The sequence below is a fragment of the Xyrauchen texanus genome, chromosome 1, assembly GCF_025860055.1.
Source record: "Xyrauchen texanus isolate HMW12.3.18 chromosome 1, RBS_HiC_50CHRs, whole genome shotgun sequence".
Taxonomy (NCBI): Eukaryota; Metazoa; Chordata; class Actinopteri; order Cypriniformes; family Catostomidae; genus Xyrauchen; species Xyrauchen texanus.
Window position 1 is genome coordinate 14,719,446 of NC_068276.1, and position 22,894 is coordinate 14,742,339.

At 37.4% G+C, this 22,894-nt stretch overlaps 1 protein-coding gene across 1 annotated transcript in view; it reads left to right on the top strand.

Annotated features, from left to right (window-relative positions):
- Positions 1-3,355: 3,355 nt before the first annotated feature.
- Positions 3,356-22,894, top strand: part of LOC127621529 (metallophosphoesterase MPPED2-like) — an 84,860-nt gene continuing 65,321 nt past the window's right edge. The window contains exons 1-2 of the mRNA XM_052095217.1: positions 3,356-3,735; positions 6,765-7,023. Of these exons, the coding sequence (XP_051951177.1) occupies positions 6,896-7,023 (128 nt within the window). The 5' untranslated portion in view covers positions 3,356-3,735; positions 6,765-6,895. The remainder of the gene's footprint in view (positions 3,736-6,764; positions 7,024-22,894) is intronic.

A 22,894-nucleotide genomic window follows, 5' to 3' on the forward strand; every position in this document is an offset into this window, starting at 1 on the left:
GACATGGTTGTTTCAGCAAATGCATTTTTCTCCTCACATTTGCTTTTTATGACACTATTATTTAGGTTTAGTGTAGGGAGTTAGGTTTTGTTGATTCAAAACAACATTTCTTTTTTGGCTGACATCACCTGGGCTGTAAAAGCATCGATATTAGCTGAAGGGAAAATTATATTAAACAAATGAATGCCGGTTAACATTATTTAATAAAAGTTACAGCAATAACAGCATAAAATTATAGATTTTAAAAAAGGCATCTTACATCGAGATGATGAACTTGAGCTTTAGCCTCCACATTCCGGTCAAAAAGCCTCCTCAAAAGTGGGTTGAGAAATGTGGAAACTGTGTTTCCCACTCATGCAGAGCATTTACAGTACAATACATAAATCTATCTATGTATCTTTACATGCACATTATTTTATAACGTGTAGTCCAAACAAACCAAACAACCCAACTGTTGAGGCCATCATTTTTTCTTTCCTTATAGAAGAATTGAATGCATTAACTACAAAAGATATTTTGCAATTAAAACTTTTAAAATATTAGACATCTTTCTAAGCCTGAAATCAAGAGCACAAATAACAAATGTTGTGTTAGATTGATGTAAAAATCACAATAAATCTGACCTGGTAGTTTGCCCATTGGAAAAAATCAGATTTTATTTATTTCCACATACGAAAGTGGCCCGGATCGGATTCGAAAAAGTCAAATTCAGTGAGCTTGTGGCTGTTCACACTGTCATCCAATTAACAGACCTGTGTCACATGTGAGTGAAAAAATCAGGGCCACTGTCAGCTGCGGGGTGAACGCTGTCCAAATGCCACTTTCACATTCCAATCAATTACTGATGAATAAAAGCTATAAAGTCCTACCATACTTTTTTTTTGTTTTCCCTTATTTATGTCACTTTGTGCACAGCAACTTATAGTGCATTCAAGGTATGTCACATTATGGAAGTAAAATGGGTTTCATGTTGACTATAAAAAGCTAAAGTATGAATAAGTATAAGATGAAAATTGCACATTTAGAGTCCTTGTTCATTCAATTTTGTATTAGTTATACCACATACATTACTACTTTTGACTGAGCTGTGAAGTAACAAAAATACAGTTCAGCAATAGTGCCTCACCTTCACATAGCACAACGTTATCCAGAATTGGGAATATTGTTTTTTTTTCTCTTCTACTCTAGTCAACCTTTGACGTCACTTTATAGATATTCTAATTCAGAGGGTGACAATACTGTATGTGTAATTGACATAAATCTCTGAGTGTGTGTGTGTGTGTGTGTGTGTGTGTGTGTGTGTGTGTGTGTGTGTGTGTGTGTCCCAAAGCCCCACTGTGCCCCTACTACCAGATTTGGGTTAAGGGAAAATGACTCACCATGCATCACACAGAATCTATCCCCCCTCCCAGCTAATATAGCTTTGATTCAATTTCCATTTTCATGGGGTCATTTTGCCCCTCTTTTATAGAAGGTTATAAAATATATAGTGTATTTTTTAAGCATTCTGCATAACATTTATATTTTCTATTGTATAGATGTGATCAGGGGAAGAAGACTGAATAAAACATTCATGTCAGGGGCCATTTCTTCAGTGACATTTGAAGCTGTATCTATCATCGCACTCTCGTGGAGTCGGAGGAGCAAATGATGGTGCAGTGTTTAACCGCGGCCTCCACAAATAAAATCCCAATTCTGCCTTCACATTATTGCTCGCCAGCTAGTTGATGAAATACATTTTCCAGAGATAAGAGGAAAGTCAAATTGAAATGTCGCTTAGTTGTGCGTGCTTCTGTATGTAAGAGGGTGTGTGAATTTGTGGAAATTTAAACAAGTCAGAAATGTGCATTATTGAATATTTCACCTTACCCTTTGCCATACAAAACAGTAATGTAAAGCAGAGCTTCATGGAATCTCCAATGCCATCATTTCTCTTTGCAAAGAATTTGCACAATGATTTTAGCTTACAGGGATAAAAAGCAAATGCAAAACACATGAAAAGCAACAAATGAATAAGGGCAAGCATACTTGGAAGTTTTCAAGCTGAGTAAATAATTTATTTTTGAAGCACTCCTGTCATGTTGATTTGTTAAGGTTAGAGACAAATGTAAATGTTCAATTAAGCTATCTGGTGATTAGAATATATATATATATATATATATATATATATATATATATATATATATATATATATATATATATATATATATATATATATACATACATACACACACGATCAGCCACAACATTATAACCACCTGCCTAATATTATGCAGGTCCCCCTCGGAGCGGTTATCTGAGTTACTGTAGACTTTGTCAGTTCAAATCAGTTTGGCCATTCTCTGTTGACCTCTCTCATCAACAAGGCGTTTCCATCTGCACTTGTTTTTTACTATGTTTTTTGTTTATGGCACCATTCTGAGTAAATTCTAGAGACTGTTGTGTGTGAAAATCCCAGGAGATCAGTAGGTAAAGAAATACTCAAACCAGCCCGTCTGCCACCAACAATCATGCCACGCTTCAAACGACTGAGATCACAATTTTTCCCCATTCTGATGGTTGATGTGAACATTAACTGAAGCTCCTGACCAGTATATGCATGATTTTATGCACTGCTGATTAGATTGGCTGATTAGATAATTGCATGGATGATTGTTGGTGCCAGATGGGCTGGATGAGTATTTCTGAAACTGCTGATCTTCTGGGATTTTCATTCAAAACAGTGTCTAGAATTTACTCTGAATGGTGCCAAAAATAAAAAACATCCAGTGAGTGGCAGATCTGTGGATGGAAATGCCTTGTTGTTGAGAGAGGTCAACTGATAATGGCCAAACTGGTTTGAACTGACAAAGTCTATGGTAACTCAGATAACCACTCTGTACCACGCTGTTTTGGCAGCACAAGGAGGACCTACACAATATTAGGCAGGTGGTTTTAATGTTGTGGCTGATAGGTGTGTATATGTATATATACTGAATATATATATATATATATATATATATATATATATATATATATATATATATATATATATAGTTACATAGATATGACATTCAGATCTGGATCCAAATAGAAAATTAATGAATAAAATCTCCACCTACCACCAGTGTAGTTAGAAAACATTGCAAACACCACTTTATATTGACAGCAATTAAAACCCACTGCTTTTAATGTCTTTTACACAATCTTCTTTCTGGTGTATCCATCAAAATGTAGCCTAAATAGCCAGTTCCGTCCAGTCGTACCTTAAAGTCTTTTTAGTTTGAAATGAGCTCCTTTTTATTTACATCAAATTAATGTACTAAACAATAAAGGACATTTTAGAAAGAGGCGAGAATATAAGCTGCAGAAGAAGACCTCTCTTCTCTCCACGTGTGAACGCGTATCATGGCAGACTCTTTTAAAGAGGGGAGGAGTAACAACACACACATATACACTCACACACACTCGCTCCGCCATGCTTGTACGGAGGCTATGCTCTTGTCGCTGCTCTCTGACCCCAGTGGCAGTCCTTTCTTCCTCCACTGCGGTCTAGACTCACTCCCCCTCTCCGCCAGTCAGAGCGAGACTCGCCGCCTGCCCGAGCTGCTTTTCCCGCGTCTCGCCGCTGCGCTCCTCCAGCTCGCCGGAGGGTCTCCTAGGGTCGAGGGTCCTGCCCCTGCCCGGCTCCGAGTGCCACCCCTTCGGCTACCGACATCTGCATTTCCCGGCGTGTATGGAGCAACATCCTTAGAGGTGGGCGAGAAAGAGAGAAAGAAAGAGAGAGAGAGAGAGAGGGGGGAATTCACGAATTATGCGATGAACAGCTTGGAAATTCACGTTTAGATAGGGAGAGAATAACAAAATAGACACAAACGGGTTAGAGGTGGCTTGTCATTGACGGAGCGAGAGCAGCGGTGTCAGCGCGGCCACTCACCCGGGGAACGATCACCCTTCACGGCGGCCGCGTTAGACGCAAATACACGCGAGTTTGCGCGTATGGTGCGTGTTTTTAAGTCGAAATGTCGGTGATGTTGTAGTATGGGGTGACATAGGTTCAACTTGGTCTCTTTTGCTCTGACTGAGACTGGTATATAGAGCATCAAACTAGATTTGAAATATGAAGCCTTTATTCTGATCGTTCCCTCGCATTATTCAGCTGGAAAGCAGAAAAGAGTTGAGCGTAAAATAACACGGGCTTTATCTAATAAATGCAGTGGCAGGGTTCTAGGCAGCTATGCTAGTGGTGGCTAGCTAGCTAAGGTGAGGATGTTTGCAGAATAAGTGAGGCATTGAATATGAATATTCATTATGCAATTTTATGGACTTTAATTAAGTCCACAGTTTTTATTTCGATTTTTTTTCTTCACATTTAAGCAAACTATATTGCCTGTTTAACTAATTGTAAAAATAAAGATATTTATATATTTTATGGGATTTAATATCTATTTTAGTATTGTTACGTTAGAAGAAGGAAGTTGAGAAAAGAAAACTGATAGTAGATTTTATTAGCTGCTCTGTTAGTGAGGCGTTCTATTCAGAAACAATGGAAACAATGTAACTGTAACCAACACAAGTTATAATGTAACAAACGCGCCGAGCGGAAGTCCTCATTTAGACAGTTTAGAACACAGTTTGGTGTTATTGTATGAATGGACGTTTTTTTGTGAGGGTTGAGAGACAGTAGTTCAGTATTGGTTTAACAGTGACAGGGGCAGGTCGCGATTAATGTACTGCGATGAGTACAAAAAACAAACTTAATACAGCTTTATATTTTCTCCAGTACACCCCCAATTACTTAAAATATTTTTTTTTTTAATAAATTGAAATATTTTGAAGTATAATGTTTTGATATTAACAGTTGTGCTCAAGTGATAAGTGGTGTCAGTTGTAATTATTAGTTTTTGACCACGTTGAAATTAGTAAGATTTACTTAATGTCTAATGTGCAAGTTTTTGTACACAGTTTTTCTAAGTAATCTTAATGGTATAAAATTAAGTAATATCTACTCAACTTCCTGACATAATATTGATTCAAGTGAGTCAGTAAATATAACTTAAACATTTTAGTAAATACAGTAACTTCTACTTACAAATATGATATACATTGGACATCAATAAACATAGTCATGAAAAAGTCCTGCGACTTTTCTAAATTTGGCTAATTTGTATGATATCATCGCGACTGCACTCTATTGAATTCCTACGACTTTCACTATAGCCAATGATGTCGCTGGACTTCGTTTAATAAGCAAAAATAAGCAAAAGTTACTTGCTTCTGTCACACACAACAGCTTCCTATCATGTTTATGCACTCTTCTGATTGGTTAAGTTTAGATAAGGAGTTTGGGTAAGGGCATCATAGTAATAAGTATCTCCTTAACCCCTGGTGCGTGAAACTTGCGCTTACTTCCTGGAATTTGCACGTGATGAAGTCGTACGACTTTATGCGAAGAAAATCGCGTGACATTTAGCCACCTCGAAATTATCTACGACTTTTCATGAGATCGGGTTGAAATGAACAACATCTCCTTGCATTACTGGCTATAAAAAGAAGATATAAAGCTGTACACGCAGACTTCAACAATTGGTGCACAAAACACGATGACCGTGACCATCAATAGATAATTTTATTTTATCTTGAATGGGTCATTTTGAGTAGATAATGAATTTCAGACTGCACAAAAAAAAAAAAACGTACAAAGTGTAACTTCAAAATTATGATGTAATAAATATAACAATACAAATTGTGAAAAATAAAATTTGTAAGCAGTGAAATCATGCATGCTCATTAATTATTCAAGCACAGTGCATGCTGGGAGTGAAACTTATTAAATTTACTAGTGAAATTTACTCAAATCAGCAAATAGACCTAAATATGACAAGGTTTTCTACTTTAGGACTGATACATGGTAAAGGCAACAAACAATCATAAATAATATTTTTTTAAAAGCTAGAGCATAGAGAATTTACTTTGAATGTAGAATTTAGTTGATAAATTCAAGTTCACGCTTTAATTTATTCAATGTAATTAGTACAACATTTTTCTGCTATTTTTATGTCATCACAAAATAATTTTTTATACATAGATTGATACATTGTTTCAGTAATTTATGAAAGTACTATTTTCATTAGAGTTTTGTAAGTTCTGTTAAAGTTAATAAGTGGAATTGTTGTGCATTTTCAGTTCTGAGGCGGTTCTGACCATTTTTTCGGCGTGAATACGTACTACGTACTTTCGGCGTAATACAAATGATGACATTTTAATGACATCATAGCAGCGTGCCCTATGCATACGGCTTCAGTTGTCTGTTTGTAACAATGCCTAGTGTCCCTGTTAAATAAACAAATACATACAAATTAAAATTGTGTTTTCCTATTTTTATTTTATGGAAATATCAGAAATTCTCATTCATACAAATTTGCCTGAAAAACATCAATCTACTTAAATATTTACACAGATGTAGAATTTTTGTTTTTATACAATCTGTTAAATGATTTGTCCGTTATCCTTAAAAATGTGCTTCATGTAGCAACATCTACCTCAAGTAAGCTGGATATAAAGCATATACAATACTTTAATACGGTTTCCAGAAAACAATATTTTTTTCTAATTTAAATTGACACATATTCCACAATCCAAATCAAAGTGATTAATCTTGCTCTCCTCTGTTGCAGTTTAGTTATTCCCTGCATATACATGTTTTCGGTGTATTACTCATATGGTTATTTCATGCAACCGTTTACACATCGTAATGTCTTTTAAATGTCACTCTTTCTTTACAGGTAGTATTTTTCTCCACATTGGTGCTATCAAGGATTCTTTTCCGCTTTTAAGGGGTGGTTTTGAAGGATGCCGACTGTGTGGGTCGCTCCAGGATCCTGGTGAAGTTTCTCATGTGTGACGCGGAGAAAGAATGGCCCACGGAATGCCGTCACAAGGCAAAGTGACCATCTCGGTGGACGAGTACAGCTCCAACCCCACGCAGGCCTTCACCCACTACAACATTAACCAGAGCCGCTTTCAACCACCACACGTGCATATGTGAGTAACCATGGGGAAATGGCCGTAAAACTTTACCCTGCACAAGTCAGCTTGGCTTGTTTCAAGATCATTTTTATGCTCTTACTTTGTGATTTAGAGTTGTTGTACGTTTCGTTTTTAGCTTTCTTGTTGATGTCATTTTTTAATTCCTTAGCTATGCTGTTTTGTGGACCCTTTCAAATCACATGAGCCGATCTGTCAAATCTTATACTTTTCCTAAGCTTCAGTCATAGTATGCACTTCCCTTTTATGTCTAATATACATTTTCCTGATTTAGAAAACTTTATAATAGGTTTGGACTACATCAGACACAAAACACCTTTAATAGTATTATGGTCTATATACTGGACAGGCAGAAATCGATAGTTTTGGGATTTTAAGGCTCTTGGTTTTTATATTGCCCCCAGCTGTGGCTCTGAATTGCAATATTTTTATCAAAATAAATTGTCATACACTGCATATTGTGCAATTTAAAACCAGGTTGTTCAGTCCACGTGTAGTGGTTTGTGGTTTGGAGGGAAAAGTCTTCATGGCGGATGCACTGTTCCAGCGTTATTCATCATCGCGGTAGCTGTGTAGCGTCTCGGCTATGTTTTTTTTTTTATTCTTTTGGACTGCTGAATGTGCTATTACAATTACTTCTCTGGCATGGTGGTGATATTACAAAGCTTATACACTACTCCAATTCTCATTTTCTGTGTGATGGACCATCATTTCACAAGATCGGTTCATTTTAAGTATGAACTTGCACTGTGGAGACTGAGCTGTGTCAACACACCGATAGATGCAAGTGTTCTTCAGCAGTCACATGAATAAGATTAAAAAGGCTGCATCATTATTTACATCCATTGGTCTTCTTTAGATCGCCTGTGGTTCCTGTGTTTCCTTTCTTGTAGCAGCCCTGTTCTCCACTGCTTTCCCTTTAATCACCTTCTTGCTTATAGAGCAGTGTTCTGGGAAAGGAAAGGCTTCTTTAGATTTGAGAGATAATGATCGTGTTTACCAGAGGCTTGCTTTGCTGGACATGAACACAAAACTGCACATTCACTCAAATAAATGGGAAACATTTAGAAAAGGATTTTTTTTCCTTCATTCCTTTTTAAAGGCAATATGAAATGGCACTCACAGTGCATTTTACCTCTGAAGTGTGACGCTTTTCCGAGAGAAACAGGATGTTAAATGAGATTGTAGGGCTTTACTTGGGCTGGGTGATAAAATGATATTGATATTTACTGAGCAAAAAAAGTTAAAATTCACATCCGCTAACTTGTTGACAAAGGCAAGAATGTATTTCATTTGTTGATTTGATGTTAATTGGCGGTTGGCAGTCAAGATCATGGCGCATTACTGCCACCTACTGAGCTGGAGTGTGGTGTGTCGCAAGAAAGTCTTTCAGTGGAGTCAAGCGTGCGCTAAACATGATGTAATTGGCGAAATTTCATTGAAAAGAGATCACACATCTAATGTAGGATTAAATCCTAAATTGAGTATACTTCTTGAACTTTAAATTAAAAGCATATCCTGTCGATGATTACATTCATTCTTGAGGTCCAAGAAATACATGTATATGGAATGCATTTCCTCCCCAATTAATGGCATGAAATGTATATCATGGTGATAAATATCGATATCTAATGGAATGGGGGGGATCAACCAGCCCTAGATGTGACTTGAGGATCCATCAGGAATTGATTGGATCTTACAATTTGGCATCTCTCCTCTTAAGAAAAAGATGACAAAGACAAGACAAAAGATTTTTCCTCTGGAATAAAGTGCACTGATGAATTGTGTACTATAAGACCAGTTATTAAGAAAGTATATAGTGTCAGTTTTGATTTCATGTTGCTTGAAATGCAGCCATCTTTTTAGGTGGTTTAGCGAGGAATTTTGTGACAGCACACAGAAGGCTGTGGGTGCTCTGATGAACGTAGCCATGTTTTTCCTAATCACGTTACTGTATGCACATTGCTCCTGCACATCAACAGCAATTGTCCTACGTTCACAACGTAACTGAATGTGGCCCACATCAATTTTTTTTTTTGCTCAAATCTGATTTCTTGTTTGGTTGTTCACATGACATTGTAAATATATATCACATATCAGACACTGGTCTGATCAGCCGACACTTCTAAACTGTTCCGTATGCACGTAGCACTCCTTGAGCATATGCATAACAAACTCTGGCATGTTCATCAGTATAGTATGAATAATGAATTAAATTAAAATTGAATAAGGAATTATCAGTTTTTAACGCAGATATGACTCATACCTATCTGTCCACGAGTGATAGAGAAAGTCCGTTGATGGATAAAGTATTTGTATGTGGTCATTTGCCTTCATATGGTGGAATTTACACAGATCAGCCACAACATTTAAACCACCTGCCTAATATTGTGTAGGTCCCTCTCGTGCATTTCAAAATAGCATTCTGAGATTATATTCTTCTCACCACAATTGTACAGAGTTACCGTAGACTTTGTCAGTTCAACCCAATCTGACCATTCTCTGTTGACCTCTCTCATTAACAAGGCATTTCCATCCACAAATCTGCCGCTCATTGGATGTTTTTTGTTTTTGGCACCATTCTGAGTAAATTCTAGACACTGTTGTGCGTAAAGATCAACAGTTACAGAAATACCCAAACAAGCCCATCTGGCACGACAATCATCCATGCAATTATCTAATCAGCCAATTGTGTGGCAGCAGTGCATAAAATCATCCAGATACGGGTCAGGAGCTTCAGTTAATGTTCACATCAGCCATCAGAATGGGGAAAAATTGTGATCTCAGTCGTTTGGAGCATGGCATGATTGTTGGTGTCAGATGGGCTGGTTTGACTGTTGTAACCCTTGTTAAGACCCTTCAACGTGACCTTGTGATTCAAAGAGAGACTTCAGAAAGGGGGACTTTTTTCCTCTGTGTAGCATTCTGATCAAGAACTGACACGATTGTATCCGTTTTGGTTCCTTCCACCTTCTTCTATGTACTCGTTCAATTGTGTTTCATCTTGTTCTCATGGAGCAAATGCAAAGCAACAGAAATCGTATGTTCTGGTGCTTATCGTGTCACATCAACCTTCGTGGAGTTTGCATGATTTTTGGTGACTGTATTGTCACATCATTCAACTATGTCTGTTTTTAGGTTACTTGATTCTTTATTTTTGTTTTGTTTTATTCAACATCACTGAATCAACCTTAATACATTAGGGTTCACCAACACAACTCATTTTAGATCCAAGTAGCAGTTGTGTTATGTTGATAATTTCAGTCACAGGTGTGCTGTCCAGTTTTGCTTTTTATAAACTTTATAATTTTTAAGAAATTTAAGATTTAAACTTTAATAGTCTTCCATTGAGCTAATTTGTTAAAATGTTCGCCATTCAAAATCAAATTAAAAGAGATGACATCTTTGTAAAATGAGTGTACGATATTGTGATTGTCCTTCTTTTTTGCGTTTATTTGCGTACTGATTTATGATGGGTCTTTTTTTCTTGCATCTGTTTTACCATATAAGTGCCTTTACACTGCAAGGATGGTTATGTGCGTTGCGTTTATTCTCATGCACAATTGACAGAAAATGATGCACTCTGAGTGTGAATGGCAAAATTCAAGGTGGCTCTGATGCAGAATTTCATTTACGCAGAACCTAAAACCTAGTAAGCTTTCCTAAAACTTCAATACTTTTCTTTTGCTACCTTGAAAGCACTGCTATTTCCTTCTGGATATGCAAATCAATTTTTTTTTGGTCTTCATATGTCTGTGAAGGAGGCTCACTCCTTTCCTTCATCCCTTTTTATTTGCTCCCTCGCTTTCTCTCTGTATCCCCTCTCCTCTTTGTGATTGAAATCGGTTGTTCACCTGCGCCCTCATTACCTTTCCTCCACTTCCACCTGAAATTGGTTGTTGCCTTTTTTCTGTTTAACCTGATCTAGCAGAAATAACCGAGTGTGACCCCAGAGGTCCTGTGCCTTTATTTCAGCAGCCCTTCTTAATAAGAGTGTAATTGATCTTTGGCTCTTGTGCACACGTTCTGGTCTGTTTTAAGTAAAAAAAAAAATAAAAAAAACACAGCCTAACACTTTCAAGATTCAAAATACAATCGATTATGACATCACAAAGAGAACAGTTGAAGAGATAATAGTTTTAAAAGTCTACATTTGTAATCTTTATTTTGCATGATAAGCAGTCAACTGACATGGTTTTTTTCAATGGGCGATGCATTTTGATACCGATATCTACAGAGAGCGGGTGGCCGGTAAAATGCGGATATATACATAATACAATTCAGTGACAGAAAATAACATGAACACCAAATCCTTTCATTTATATTGTAATAGGGTGATTCTCAGGAAACCTGATTTACTCCAAAATAAATAAATAAAAGAAAGATATACAATATTACAGTAACACAAAGAATATTTTGCATTTAGAAAATAATTCATTCATATTTTTTACATTGTGACATTATCGTCATGATGATTATGCACAGTTTACCCTCCAATTTGCATTACCGGAATGTAAGAAATGATAGTACTCCACACACTTGGGGTAAAAGCCCCCATCGGCCTTTCCGATATATGAGTCTATAAATATGAACAATATTATGCATTACTTTTTACTATTTGCTAAAGCACAAATTTTGCTGTCTTGAGACAGAAAGACTAAATTGCCTCTTTTCCTCTCTCTCATTTTTCCCCAGGATCTCATTGTGCAGCCCTCATGTGCTTCCTATAGCCTCGTTAATTTCTCACCCTCTGAATAATTGAAATACTCATAAAAGTGCTAACCATTTTAGAATTTCAACTCAACGTTCATTTTATTCCAGCCACAGGGAGGAAGAGGGGCCCTCATCTCGCCCATGTCAAGTTAAATGAATGCAGCGCACATTCCTAACACACACATGCACACAAATAAACCACAGCGCAGAAAGCCTTTGTATCGGTTTATTATTCAATGTTGCTTGAATAACGTTGTTTACTTGGCTTGTTTCGAAAAGGAGAAAGAACAAGATTGTTGCTTTTAAAGTCTGTTTCTTTTTTCAGTTTAGAGTAGGGTACAACGTGGCTAAAGGCTCTGCAGGTTTAAGGGCACTTTTCTTTTTTTTTTTCTCCCAAAACACTAAATAGCATAAAAAAACTACCACAGTACTTTCCTAAACACTTGTTTGTCATGATGCACTGCAAATATTTTTTTTAAGTTTTAAGGTTTATTTTGAGGCAATATGATCAAATGTTTAATATTTTTTAAAATGTTGCAAATTATTGTAGCTAATGAAAATACCTGAATTTAACATATTTACATTGAGACAAAACACTGATTTATCATTTTCAGTTATTTTTAAGGTGATTAAATAAAAAAAGTTTCAATAAATGTTCAATAAGTGTAAGAATAGTATTTGGGGTAAAAAGACCCCCTGTTGCAGGGGCAAACGTTAAAGTGTTAAAATGTTAAAGTGCCCTATTAATCACACTGTTTTTCTTAAGTGGGGCGAATAGATTTGTTATGAAAAATGTTCAAAGTTGGCTCGCATTGACTGATCCAATCATAATAGAGATTAGTTTGTTTATAGAATACTTGAGATGTAATAACATGCCAAATGTGTTTGAAATTAACAGGAAATGGTTGACTTTTTCTGATGTAGTTATTTGGAGTAAGCACCACCTTAATTTGTTACTCAAAAAAAGCATCTTGCTGTCTCAAATTATTAGTTGTCAAATTCTGCCCTGTAACTATTGGTCCTAAATCTACACAATATCACTTTAAACCCTCTAGAGGCCTTTTACCCCAAGTGAGGGAGCCTTTTACACAGAGGTAAGAGCTTATACCCCATGCTTGGGGTATAAGGCTTCCTCACTTAGGGTAAAAGCCCCCATACTTGGGGTAAAAGCCTCCCTCACTTGGGGTAAAATGCCCCATGCTTGGGATAAGAGGCTCCCTCACTTGGGATAAAAGGATCCATCACTTGGGGTATAAGGCCCCATGCTTGGGGTAAAAGGCTTCCTCACTTGGGGTAAAAGGCTCCATCATTTGCGGTATAAGCCCCCATGCTTGGGGTAAAAGGCCTCCTCACTTGAGGTAAAAGCCCCCATGCATAGGGTAAGAGGCTTCCTCACTTGGGGTAAAAGCCCCCATGCTTGAGGTAAAAGGCTCCCTCACTTGGGGTAAAAGGCCCCCTGTTTGGAGTAAAAGGCTTCCTCACTTGGGGTAAAAGGCCCCCTGCTTGGAGTAAAAGGCTTCCTCACTTGGGGTAAAAGGCCCCATGCTTGGGGTAAAAGGCTTCCTCACATGGGGTAAAATGCTCCCTGGCTTGGGGTAAAAGGCTTCTTCTCTTGGGGTAAAAGATTTCCTCACTTGGGGTAGAACCCCCCATGCTTGGGGTAAAAGGCTCCCTCACTTGGGGTAAAATGTCCCATGCTTGGGGTAAGAGGCTCCCTCACTTGGGGTAAAAGGCTTCCTCACTTGGGGTGAAAGCCCCATGCTTGGGGTAAAAGCCTCCCTTTCTTGGGGTAAAATGCCCCATGCTCGGGATAAGAGGCTCCCTCACTTGGGATAAAAGGCACCATCACTTGGGGTATAAGGCCCCATGCTTGGGGTAAAAGGCTTCCTCACTTGGGGTAAAAGGCTCCATCATTTGCGGTATAAGCCCCCATACTTGAGGTAAAAGGCTTCCTCACTTGAGGTAAAAGCCCCCATGCATAGGGTAAGAGGCTCCCTCACTTGGGGTAAAAGGCTTCCTCACATGGGGTAAAATGCTCCCTTGCTTGGGGTAAAAGGCTTCTTCACTTGGGGTAAAAGGCCCCATGCTTGGGGTAAAAGATTTCCTCACTTGGGGTAGAAGCCCCCATGCTTGGGGTAAAAGGCTCCCTCACTTGGGGTAAAATGTCCCATGTTTGGGGTAAGAGGCTCCCTCACTTCGGGTAAAAGGCTTCCTCACTTGGGGTAAAAGCCCACATGCTTGGGTTAAAAGGCTCCCTTGCTTGGGGTTAAAGGCCCCATTCTTGGGTTAAAAAGCTTCCTTACTTGGGGTAAAAGGCCCAATTCTTGGGGTAAAAGGCTTCCTCACTTGGGGTAAAAGGCCCAATGCTTGGGGTAAAAGGCTTCCGCACTTTGGGTAAAAGGCCCCCTGCTTGAGGTAAAAGGCTCCCTCACCACAATTTTAATCGAAACAACCTTCAGTTATTATTTATTTAAAAATAATATCTTTGTTTGCTTTTACATTCTTGAATGGCATGCAAATAATTCAAATTTTTGTTGCTCTTCTATATGAGGTTAACATGACTAGCCGCTCAGATGCATCACCATACTGCAGTGTTTCCCAAACTGGGGTATGCTTACCCCTGGGGGTATGTGAGGTGACAATGGGGGTACGCAAATAACATTCTGAGGTTTACCGTTCTTTCAATTTCATCAGTCTTAAATAACATTCAAACCTGCAGTTCATGTATTTCTCGCTGGCAAAAATTATTTTGTGTGCCCTCTAGTGTAGAAACACCAAAATGGTTGTATCATAAAGGTCAGAAAAATGCGCAAAATATATTTTGCGGTTAAAAAATTATACAAAAGTATATTTTTTTGCCAGCCCAATCCAGTGCTAGGTGACGTAGCTTAGTGATAGCATGTAAAATACTTCACTGTTTTACCAGACTCGCGCATGTCAGTCATCCACGATTTTAGTTTCGTTTTTTAGTTTTTTTGCAGTTTAAAACGTATTTTGTATTTAAGGTTAGATGCATAAGGGGATTTGCATCGTACCTGTCTTTTGAGATTAATGGTAGCGGACATTTATGTTCCATTTCTGGAACACACAAGTGACAAACGACATGAATTGAAAGAAGTACGTACACCCGTGTGTGGAGCGTGTAATGGAAGTGCACAGAACTGAAAATCTTGGAACATGCGGCCTTTGCATGGTTGGTAATTGCTGTAAGCACTCTAGCGCACCCCTGTTACGCAGATGTCTTGCAAAATTAGACGAGGAGGTCCCGCTGCTCCTCTCTCCCTCATTCCCTATTTTCCTCCATCCAAAAGGCATGAACTCTTTCTTTTAGAGGGACCTGTTTTAGTTTGCTTTTCTGTGTGTGTGGATGGCACAAGAGTTCTCAAAGCCTTTGAAATGAGAGAAGCCTTGATTAAACTCACACAGCTTCTGTCCACTGAGGCAGCCTCCGCACAGGGTCATGGAGGTCAAGTGACAATTGACATCGGGCAGGTCTGGGACCTGTACGTTTGAAGTTTTTTATGTCAGCACTAGCGTATGTGCACTTCTCCTTCAGACAAACAGCACTGGGTACACTCACGGTACAGAGAAAGAGAGAGAGAGAGAGAGAGGTGAAGATCAACACTGCTCCTGTTTACTCAAGCAACCAAAATATCTAAGAATCGACGAGATACAATTTCCCTCTTCTTTTGCTAGCTCTGAATAGAGCTCTAGCTCTGAATAGAATCGCTACAGATCATATTCAGACTCAAATGGGGCTCCATACTTAACATTAGATGTCATTGGTGGATAGCATCATACAAGTCGTAGTGGATGATACTAATATATTTTAATTTCTAGTAGCTGAACTTTTGCAGGGTAAACTTTGAAAATGTACACCTTTGGAAACTCTCTTACAGTTGGTTTCCATGAGACTGAGAACAGCCCAGGATTAAATGTCTGCTCTAAAATCTGATGAAAATCTGGATGAGCCAAGTTTGAAATCGTTGAACTCTGTAAAAAGTGGCAATCTGCAATTGTTTCCTTATAAAGCTATTTCTACCTGATTTAACCCTTAAAATCAGTTTTGTTGGTGTAACCATGTATTCTAATTTATTCAGGTTGATTCAAATCATATTTTTGACTTGAATGAAGTTAATTTTGAGTGTAAAATTAAGTGTAAAATAGCTGGTATACTGTATATATGCCCACTTGAAACCAGTGGCGGGCCTTGCATTTAAAGTCTAGGCCTTCAATGTGATTCATGCCATTAAGGAAACACAGTTTCACAATGAATAAGACATTATGTCGCAGCTAACTGACAATGACAATGAAATCAACGGCAACGTTGCTAGGTCAAATCTTTCATCTAAAAACACTGAAACACTTTTAACCCTTACTGCTCACTGATATTCCAAAGCGGAGGTATTATATCAAGATATTACCTTTTCAACTGCAAGATTATTCTAAAAGAACAGAATATTCGCACAACCAATTGTCAAGTTTTATATCAATATAAAACAGCCGTTTTTAATGCAGCATGTGAGAACTGAACTCTCAAAGAGATGATGTACCCAAGAACGAAGTGTAGGTAACACTACATCAGTTAACATGAACTAACAATTAACACCATTTTATATTATGTATTAATCTTGGTTAATGTTAATTCCAAAATATAGTGTATTAATAAATGTTCATACATTAAAATAAAAAGTTCTATATGTTAACATTAGTTTTTTTTTCTTGTAACTAACATTAACTAAGATTGTAAAATGCTGTAAAATATTGTTCATTGTTAGTTCATGATAGTTCATGATTTAGCAAATGATAGAGAAGAGTGTCAAAACTTGCCAACTGTATATCAAGATGCACTTTGTAGTAAAGCACACTTTCGGTATGTTGAAGAGATGATTCTGGCTCACAGTAGTGAAGTGATGCTTTAAAGCCCCTTCAGAGTGTGGGGTAGAAATGGGCATTTTTGAGTAATTTTGTAGTTGAGTACTCTAACCCACAAATAAAGCGAGTAACCGATTACTCGTGAATTAAAAAAAGTTCAAAATAACAAGTTTGACACTTACGTTCAATTTATATATTGTTTTATTCAAAACGTTACCATGAACGGTTTCAAAATAAGCTCTTTAACTGAATGTTTTTCATTAAAACTGTATGCATTAATTCAAATGATAATAAAATAAGAGGTGAAAGTTGGCTTTTTATAAAATGCGACACATTCAACAGTGCCCCCAGTGGACACAAGTGTAACTGCAAGATTTGCTTTGAGATTCAGAATGAAAGTGCAGTAGAATTCAGCGTTTCTCACGGCAGAATAATCAAAGCGATATTCGAGTAGTGTTTTTAATAGTCGACTAGCTTGTACAGAATGATTAATAATTTAATCGTGCTCATTCTTAGTGTGAGGATTGGGGATTGCGCTTGCAAAATTAATTCAGCACAGATTATGTGGATGTGGTTGCGCTGTTGCCTGATCTTCATAGTTCCTTCAGTGAATCGGGCGCTAAACCAGTGCAAATAACCAGTGCTTTTACTGGCCACAATTTATTCTTAGTGAATCCCCCCAAATATTTTCAATTAACCAAAATGCAAACTCTTAAGAGCTAGGAAGATAAGTTTATAACTTGTTTCTTTTGTAAGAATGTATATGCAGATCCTCCATACAGCTATGCTGGAACGATTTTTGAACAACACAGAACCAAGCTATGCCATTTCCTCTGATTGTTTTGTTTTTACTTCTGTGGCTCTACGAAGAATTTAGGCATGGCGTTCAGCACTCCAATAAAGATAAATGAGTAAAAGATTGTTTTGAATCAATAAACAGAAATGATCACACAATTATTCTATTATTTTATCACCCCCAGAAATCGATAAAATGTTGTAGCTTCGGATCCCTGCTGATTCCTAGCCAGGGTAAACATAGCCAGTGTGAACGCACCTTTAGAAAAGGCTGCAAATTGTCATCTTCTAATTTAAATATTTGTTCTTGCAGCTGAAGTGATTCTTCATTTATCCTCATCTTCCATCCTATTTCTCCAGCTTTACCCCCTCCCCTTTCATTTTTGCGCTCACTGTTACTCTGAAGTTTATTGAATTAGTGCCGACAGCTGAGAAGCACAAGATAAGATAGATGCTCACTCGTGCTCTCTCTCTCTCGCTCTCTCTCTCTAAAATGGATTGCATTGCAATGTATGATTGAAGGTGGAGTTTGCACATATGTTTTGATGTTTCTTTAACAACAGCAGTACAAGCCGAGCAGCACGAGTGGAAAAGACAGTAAATATTTGTTTCCTCTTAATGATTATCATTATGTTTTTTCATAAAGCTTCCCGCCCCTGCTTGTCTCACACACACACACACACACACACACACATTTCCTGCCGCACATCAGTGCTGTGGCAGGGCTATACACATCAAAGGCTTGACTGCAGGGCACTCTTTTCAGAGCCCTCTGCCCCACATCTACACAACACGGCCTTCTGAAATATTCATACTGTACACAGAGGGTTCAATCTCTCTTTCTCTCTCTCTCTCTCGCTCTCTCTCTCACTTGCACTCCCTCAACGAATTCCTACTCAAACACCAAATTAATTTAAGAAGGAATCTTTAAGCAGAGAGAGAGTGAGAGAGAGAAATGCTAAATATTTCCTTTAAGTTGATGCACAACCCTAATTGATTCTTCTGTAAAGCAAAACTGCACATTTTCCTTTAAAGGAGACGTATTATGCCCCTTTTTACAAGATGTAATATAAGTCTCAGGTTTCTCTAGAATGTTTCTGTGAAGTTTCAGCTCAAAATACCCCATGGATCATTTATTATACCATGTTGTAAATGCCTCTTTTTGGGTGGAATCAAAACCACGCTGTTTTCGTGTGTGTGTCTCTTTAAATGCAAATGAGCTGCTGCTCCCTGCCCCCTTTCCATAAGAGGGCTGTGCCTTTACAGCTCTTGCTTCAGATACTACAGGAACAACAAATCAGAACCAATACTGACAAGCAAAAATAGCGGAGTTCAGTTCAGCCATGTATGTATGAATATGTATATATGTATATCTGGTCTCCATGAATACAATCAGAGACAATGGTAACTTTAGAATCCTTTATTTTGGTCACACATTATACACACAGTTTTTTGCATATATACAGTGAAATGTATTAGTTTTCACATATCCCAGCTAAGCTGGGGTCAGAGTGCAGGGTCAGCCATGATACGGCGCCCCTGGAGCAGATAGGGTTAAGGGCCTTGCTCAAGGGCCCAACAGTGGCATCTTGGTGGTGCTGGGGCTTGAACCCCCTACCTTCTGGCCTCAACCACTGAGCCACCACTGCCCCCTGAGAATCAGCTAACAAGCACATTCGGAAAGGCGATTTGTAAACATTCACAAAATACATGCGTGCGATATTTACATTTTCAGGTTATAAAGCTGGAACATGAATAGTTGGTACTGATACATGCTTGAGAATCAAATTTTTTGAAAATCCTGCTTTATATTGACACTCAATCACAAAGCAGTCCAGTGTAAAATAACTTGCACAAACATACACACATTTTTGTATGTTTTGGGGCACATTTCATTAAAAAACTAAACTTTGTCCACTGCGTCTCCAGTGGCTCTGATGTCGGGAGTACATGAAGACTCTTAGGTTCACTTTTACAGCCAATAACAGAACACTTATGACACTTATGAAGCTGAGACATTATTCTTCTCACTGTATCTGCTCCAGACTGTGTGTAGATCACTCAGGGGAGGATCTATGATAATAGGATGGAGTCTGTCACCAGTCGTGGTCGAGGCCAGAAACGAAAGCCATTCATTTGGACACACTGTTTTTGATTAATAGAAATATAAGAAAGAGGAGTGTGTGCACTTTTAATATCGTAGGGTGGTTGTGTACACAAACACACACTGCCAACACACAATTATGTACAAACACCATGTAAAAGTGAATTTAGCAAAATAGGTCCCCTTTAATGGCTGTAATATTCTTTGTAGTTTTTCACCAATATGGGTTATTTAATGGCTGATGCTAATATATACTGTATAAAGTGTTTTCCACATATTCCACTAACTGACATTTGTCCACAAAATGTTTACTACCAGAAGGTGTCTAAATACCTTGATTGGTATCGGCTGCCCAACGAGCCCGATCCAAATTCGATACTGTGTGTTGTCATGTCACCATTAAAGTAGTCACTTTGACTCGTGCCTTTTGAAGACCCACACTAGCTTTGTCAATCTGAAAAGGATGCATTTATTTTCAAAAAATATAGTCTGCATGGACAGCACTTTAGTAAGAGCTGTGATTTTCTTAATTGGCTTAATTGGCATTTCTCTTCCAATTCTGATACCGGAAATCTCAGTATCAGCCAATACCGATCCCGATCCGATACCAGTGTTGTTTTTTGCATAATCAGTTTAGAATCGCTTTACATTATTGTGTGGAACTAATTGGGAGTAATCTTTAATAAGTAAAGAAACACAAACCTCCAACTACACATTATTTCAATATAAATGTACAGCTTATTAAGAAACAATGTATTATTAACTAGTATACTGAATAATGTAGCAGCAACATTAACAGTAATTCCAGACTTCAAGTCTTCAGTAGAAAAGAAATCAGTGTTTTATTTTTGATATTTCTTTCTTTTTTTCCAAAAATGTTTCAACAACAATCTGGACTTTAAAGGATTCAGATCTCTTTTTTGTTCAGTTAAGTTGTAAGACATCAGCTCACTTGTCATGCACACAGTTATTTTTTGGAACCCTTTCAATTAAAATATTGTTATAAATTGTAAACAAATACTAATGATGAAAATAATAATAATAATAAATAGTTATTAATATTATTATTATTATTGACTTTTAATTGAAATTTTAAATACAACATTAATATATTTAGGTTGTGCACTTTTTAAACCTTCACGCTTTTATTTTGACATTCCATCCAAACTCTCCAGGAAGTCCTGTATGTGTGTGTTTGTAGGCAAGTTCACAGTAGTTTAATTCACTTTTTATTCAAATTCTGGTCAAATGCACCTCCGGTGCCGTTCTAAATGCATATTATAAGTGAACTGAACTATTGAGCATCTACATCAGAGATGTTGTTTGTGAGTAGCGGTCAAATGTTGCGCGATACGTGATGGCTGAAAATAGCCGCCAGTGTGTGTAAATAGAGCAGCGCCATTCACTGATGCGCTGGTGCTGTGCGTGCATTTCATATATTTACTTACACAGCCTTTTGTGATTCACAGAGCTATTGCACGTCTTCAGGTGGCTGATCACTTCACTTCTGGTGAGGGGTCTTTAATGTAAAACTATGGCAAACTAGTGAATTGCAATGTATTATGCTTTTTTAACACTTCTATAAGATTTAGTGATATTTTTGTTTGTATTTTGTGCTGTTATGCTCATTTAAATTCTCCAAGAGACTCATTATACACACACACACACACACACACACACACACACACACACACACACACACCGATAACTTGATGATTATCTAATCAAAATGCCAAAAATAAGTATTACTGTGAGGATAAAAAATGAACTGAAATCAGATGCGTTTCTGATTTGTTTATACGTTTCTCTTGACTGCATGAAGATATTTTTCTCAACTTTCTCACTACCTTTAAATATACAATTTAGCTGCCTAAGGCATAAAAAGCATAAACATGACTGGATATAAACTAATGCAAATAGATTGTAATACAGTTTATTGAAACATTTGGGTACGACTTGTGTGTTTTTTGTCACATTCTTCTAACTGCTTGAGGTTAGCTGTAATGTTAGCATCCTCTCAACTTGGTCTGAAAATATACTGCTATTCTCTATTAATGCAGCATCTATTCAAGAAATGAATTACTTTATAATGATATGACAACATTTACTGTATACATACCTTTTAGTTGTTGGTGTTTTAAATCTGCATTGTTCAGCTCTGTGCAGTGTTCCGCTGCATTCAACATACAGTCAGTCACACGTGTCAAAACAAACACAACAATCAGTGATCATTTTATTTCGCCTCTAGAGGCCACTCTCATACTGTATAATGACAGCGCGCCCTTCCCAGCCGTTCCAGCACGGTGGGGAAAAATTATCGGTCTGGATTTTTGCCGATAACCGATAGTTCCAGATATCGTTATCGCTGACGATTAATCGGCAAAACCGATATATCGGTTGACCTCTATCGAAGAATAAATGAGAAAAAAATGGTATCGGTGCATCCCTAACCCTTCCTTATTTAGTGATAGACTGATATTGTACAGACTGATTAATCAGCCAAAATTTGGCCATTTTAGGATTTATCAACATCGGCAAATAACCGGGTTCACTTCAGTGATTAACGGTGTTAACTTTCTCTTGTGTAAGTTCCTAAATCTGCCAATGGATAGTCAATACTTTCTGTTTTCAAGGGTTTTTTTTAATCTTTTCAAGATAATGCAAAATTAAGTAAATATAATAAGTGTTTGATTTACTTTAGAAATTGTGTGTACATCTGATTTGCTGTTGGTAAATGTTATTGTTTATCTTCATTTATATCGGCCATCCTGCTCTATAGATATTGGTATCGCATCAGCCATTGAAAAACCCATATCGGTTGACCACTAATTTGTTATCTAATATTCATACATTTTTAAGTGTTGTGTAAGTGTCCAAATACTTTTTGGAGCCACTGTAATGACTGTATACATCAGAAACATAATTCTAATATATACATTATGTATAAACTTTCTATTTAACCCTAATTTTGTGTTCCAGTCATTTTGACCTGAAGAAGATTTTGCCTGAAAATGCTATTCAGTCTTATCCTATTAGACTAAAACTTACTGACTTTGCTCAGACAGGGTATCACAGCTTCCCCAAAAAATGTGTATCTTACTGGTCATTTTCAATGGGCGGTCATTTTTGACCGGGAACACCAGAAGTGTGACTTTGTGCCATTTTGTACAAAATAAAAGCATTTACAAACAAACTTCCTGGTTAAACGTTAAAGCACACTAATGTGATAAATTGTACAGAATATTTTCATATTTTATTTAATATTGCCAAAATTATCCACAAATAATCTTTTTTTCAGTCAAAAATGGAGGTGCATAAGCTCAGGTCAATGAGTCCAATAATAAATACAAAACCTGTGCTAATTGAAAGAAAACAAGTTGA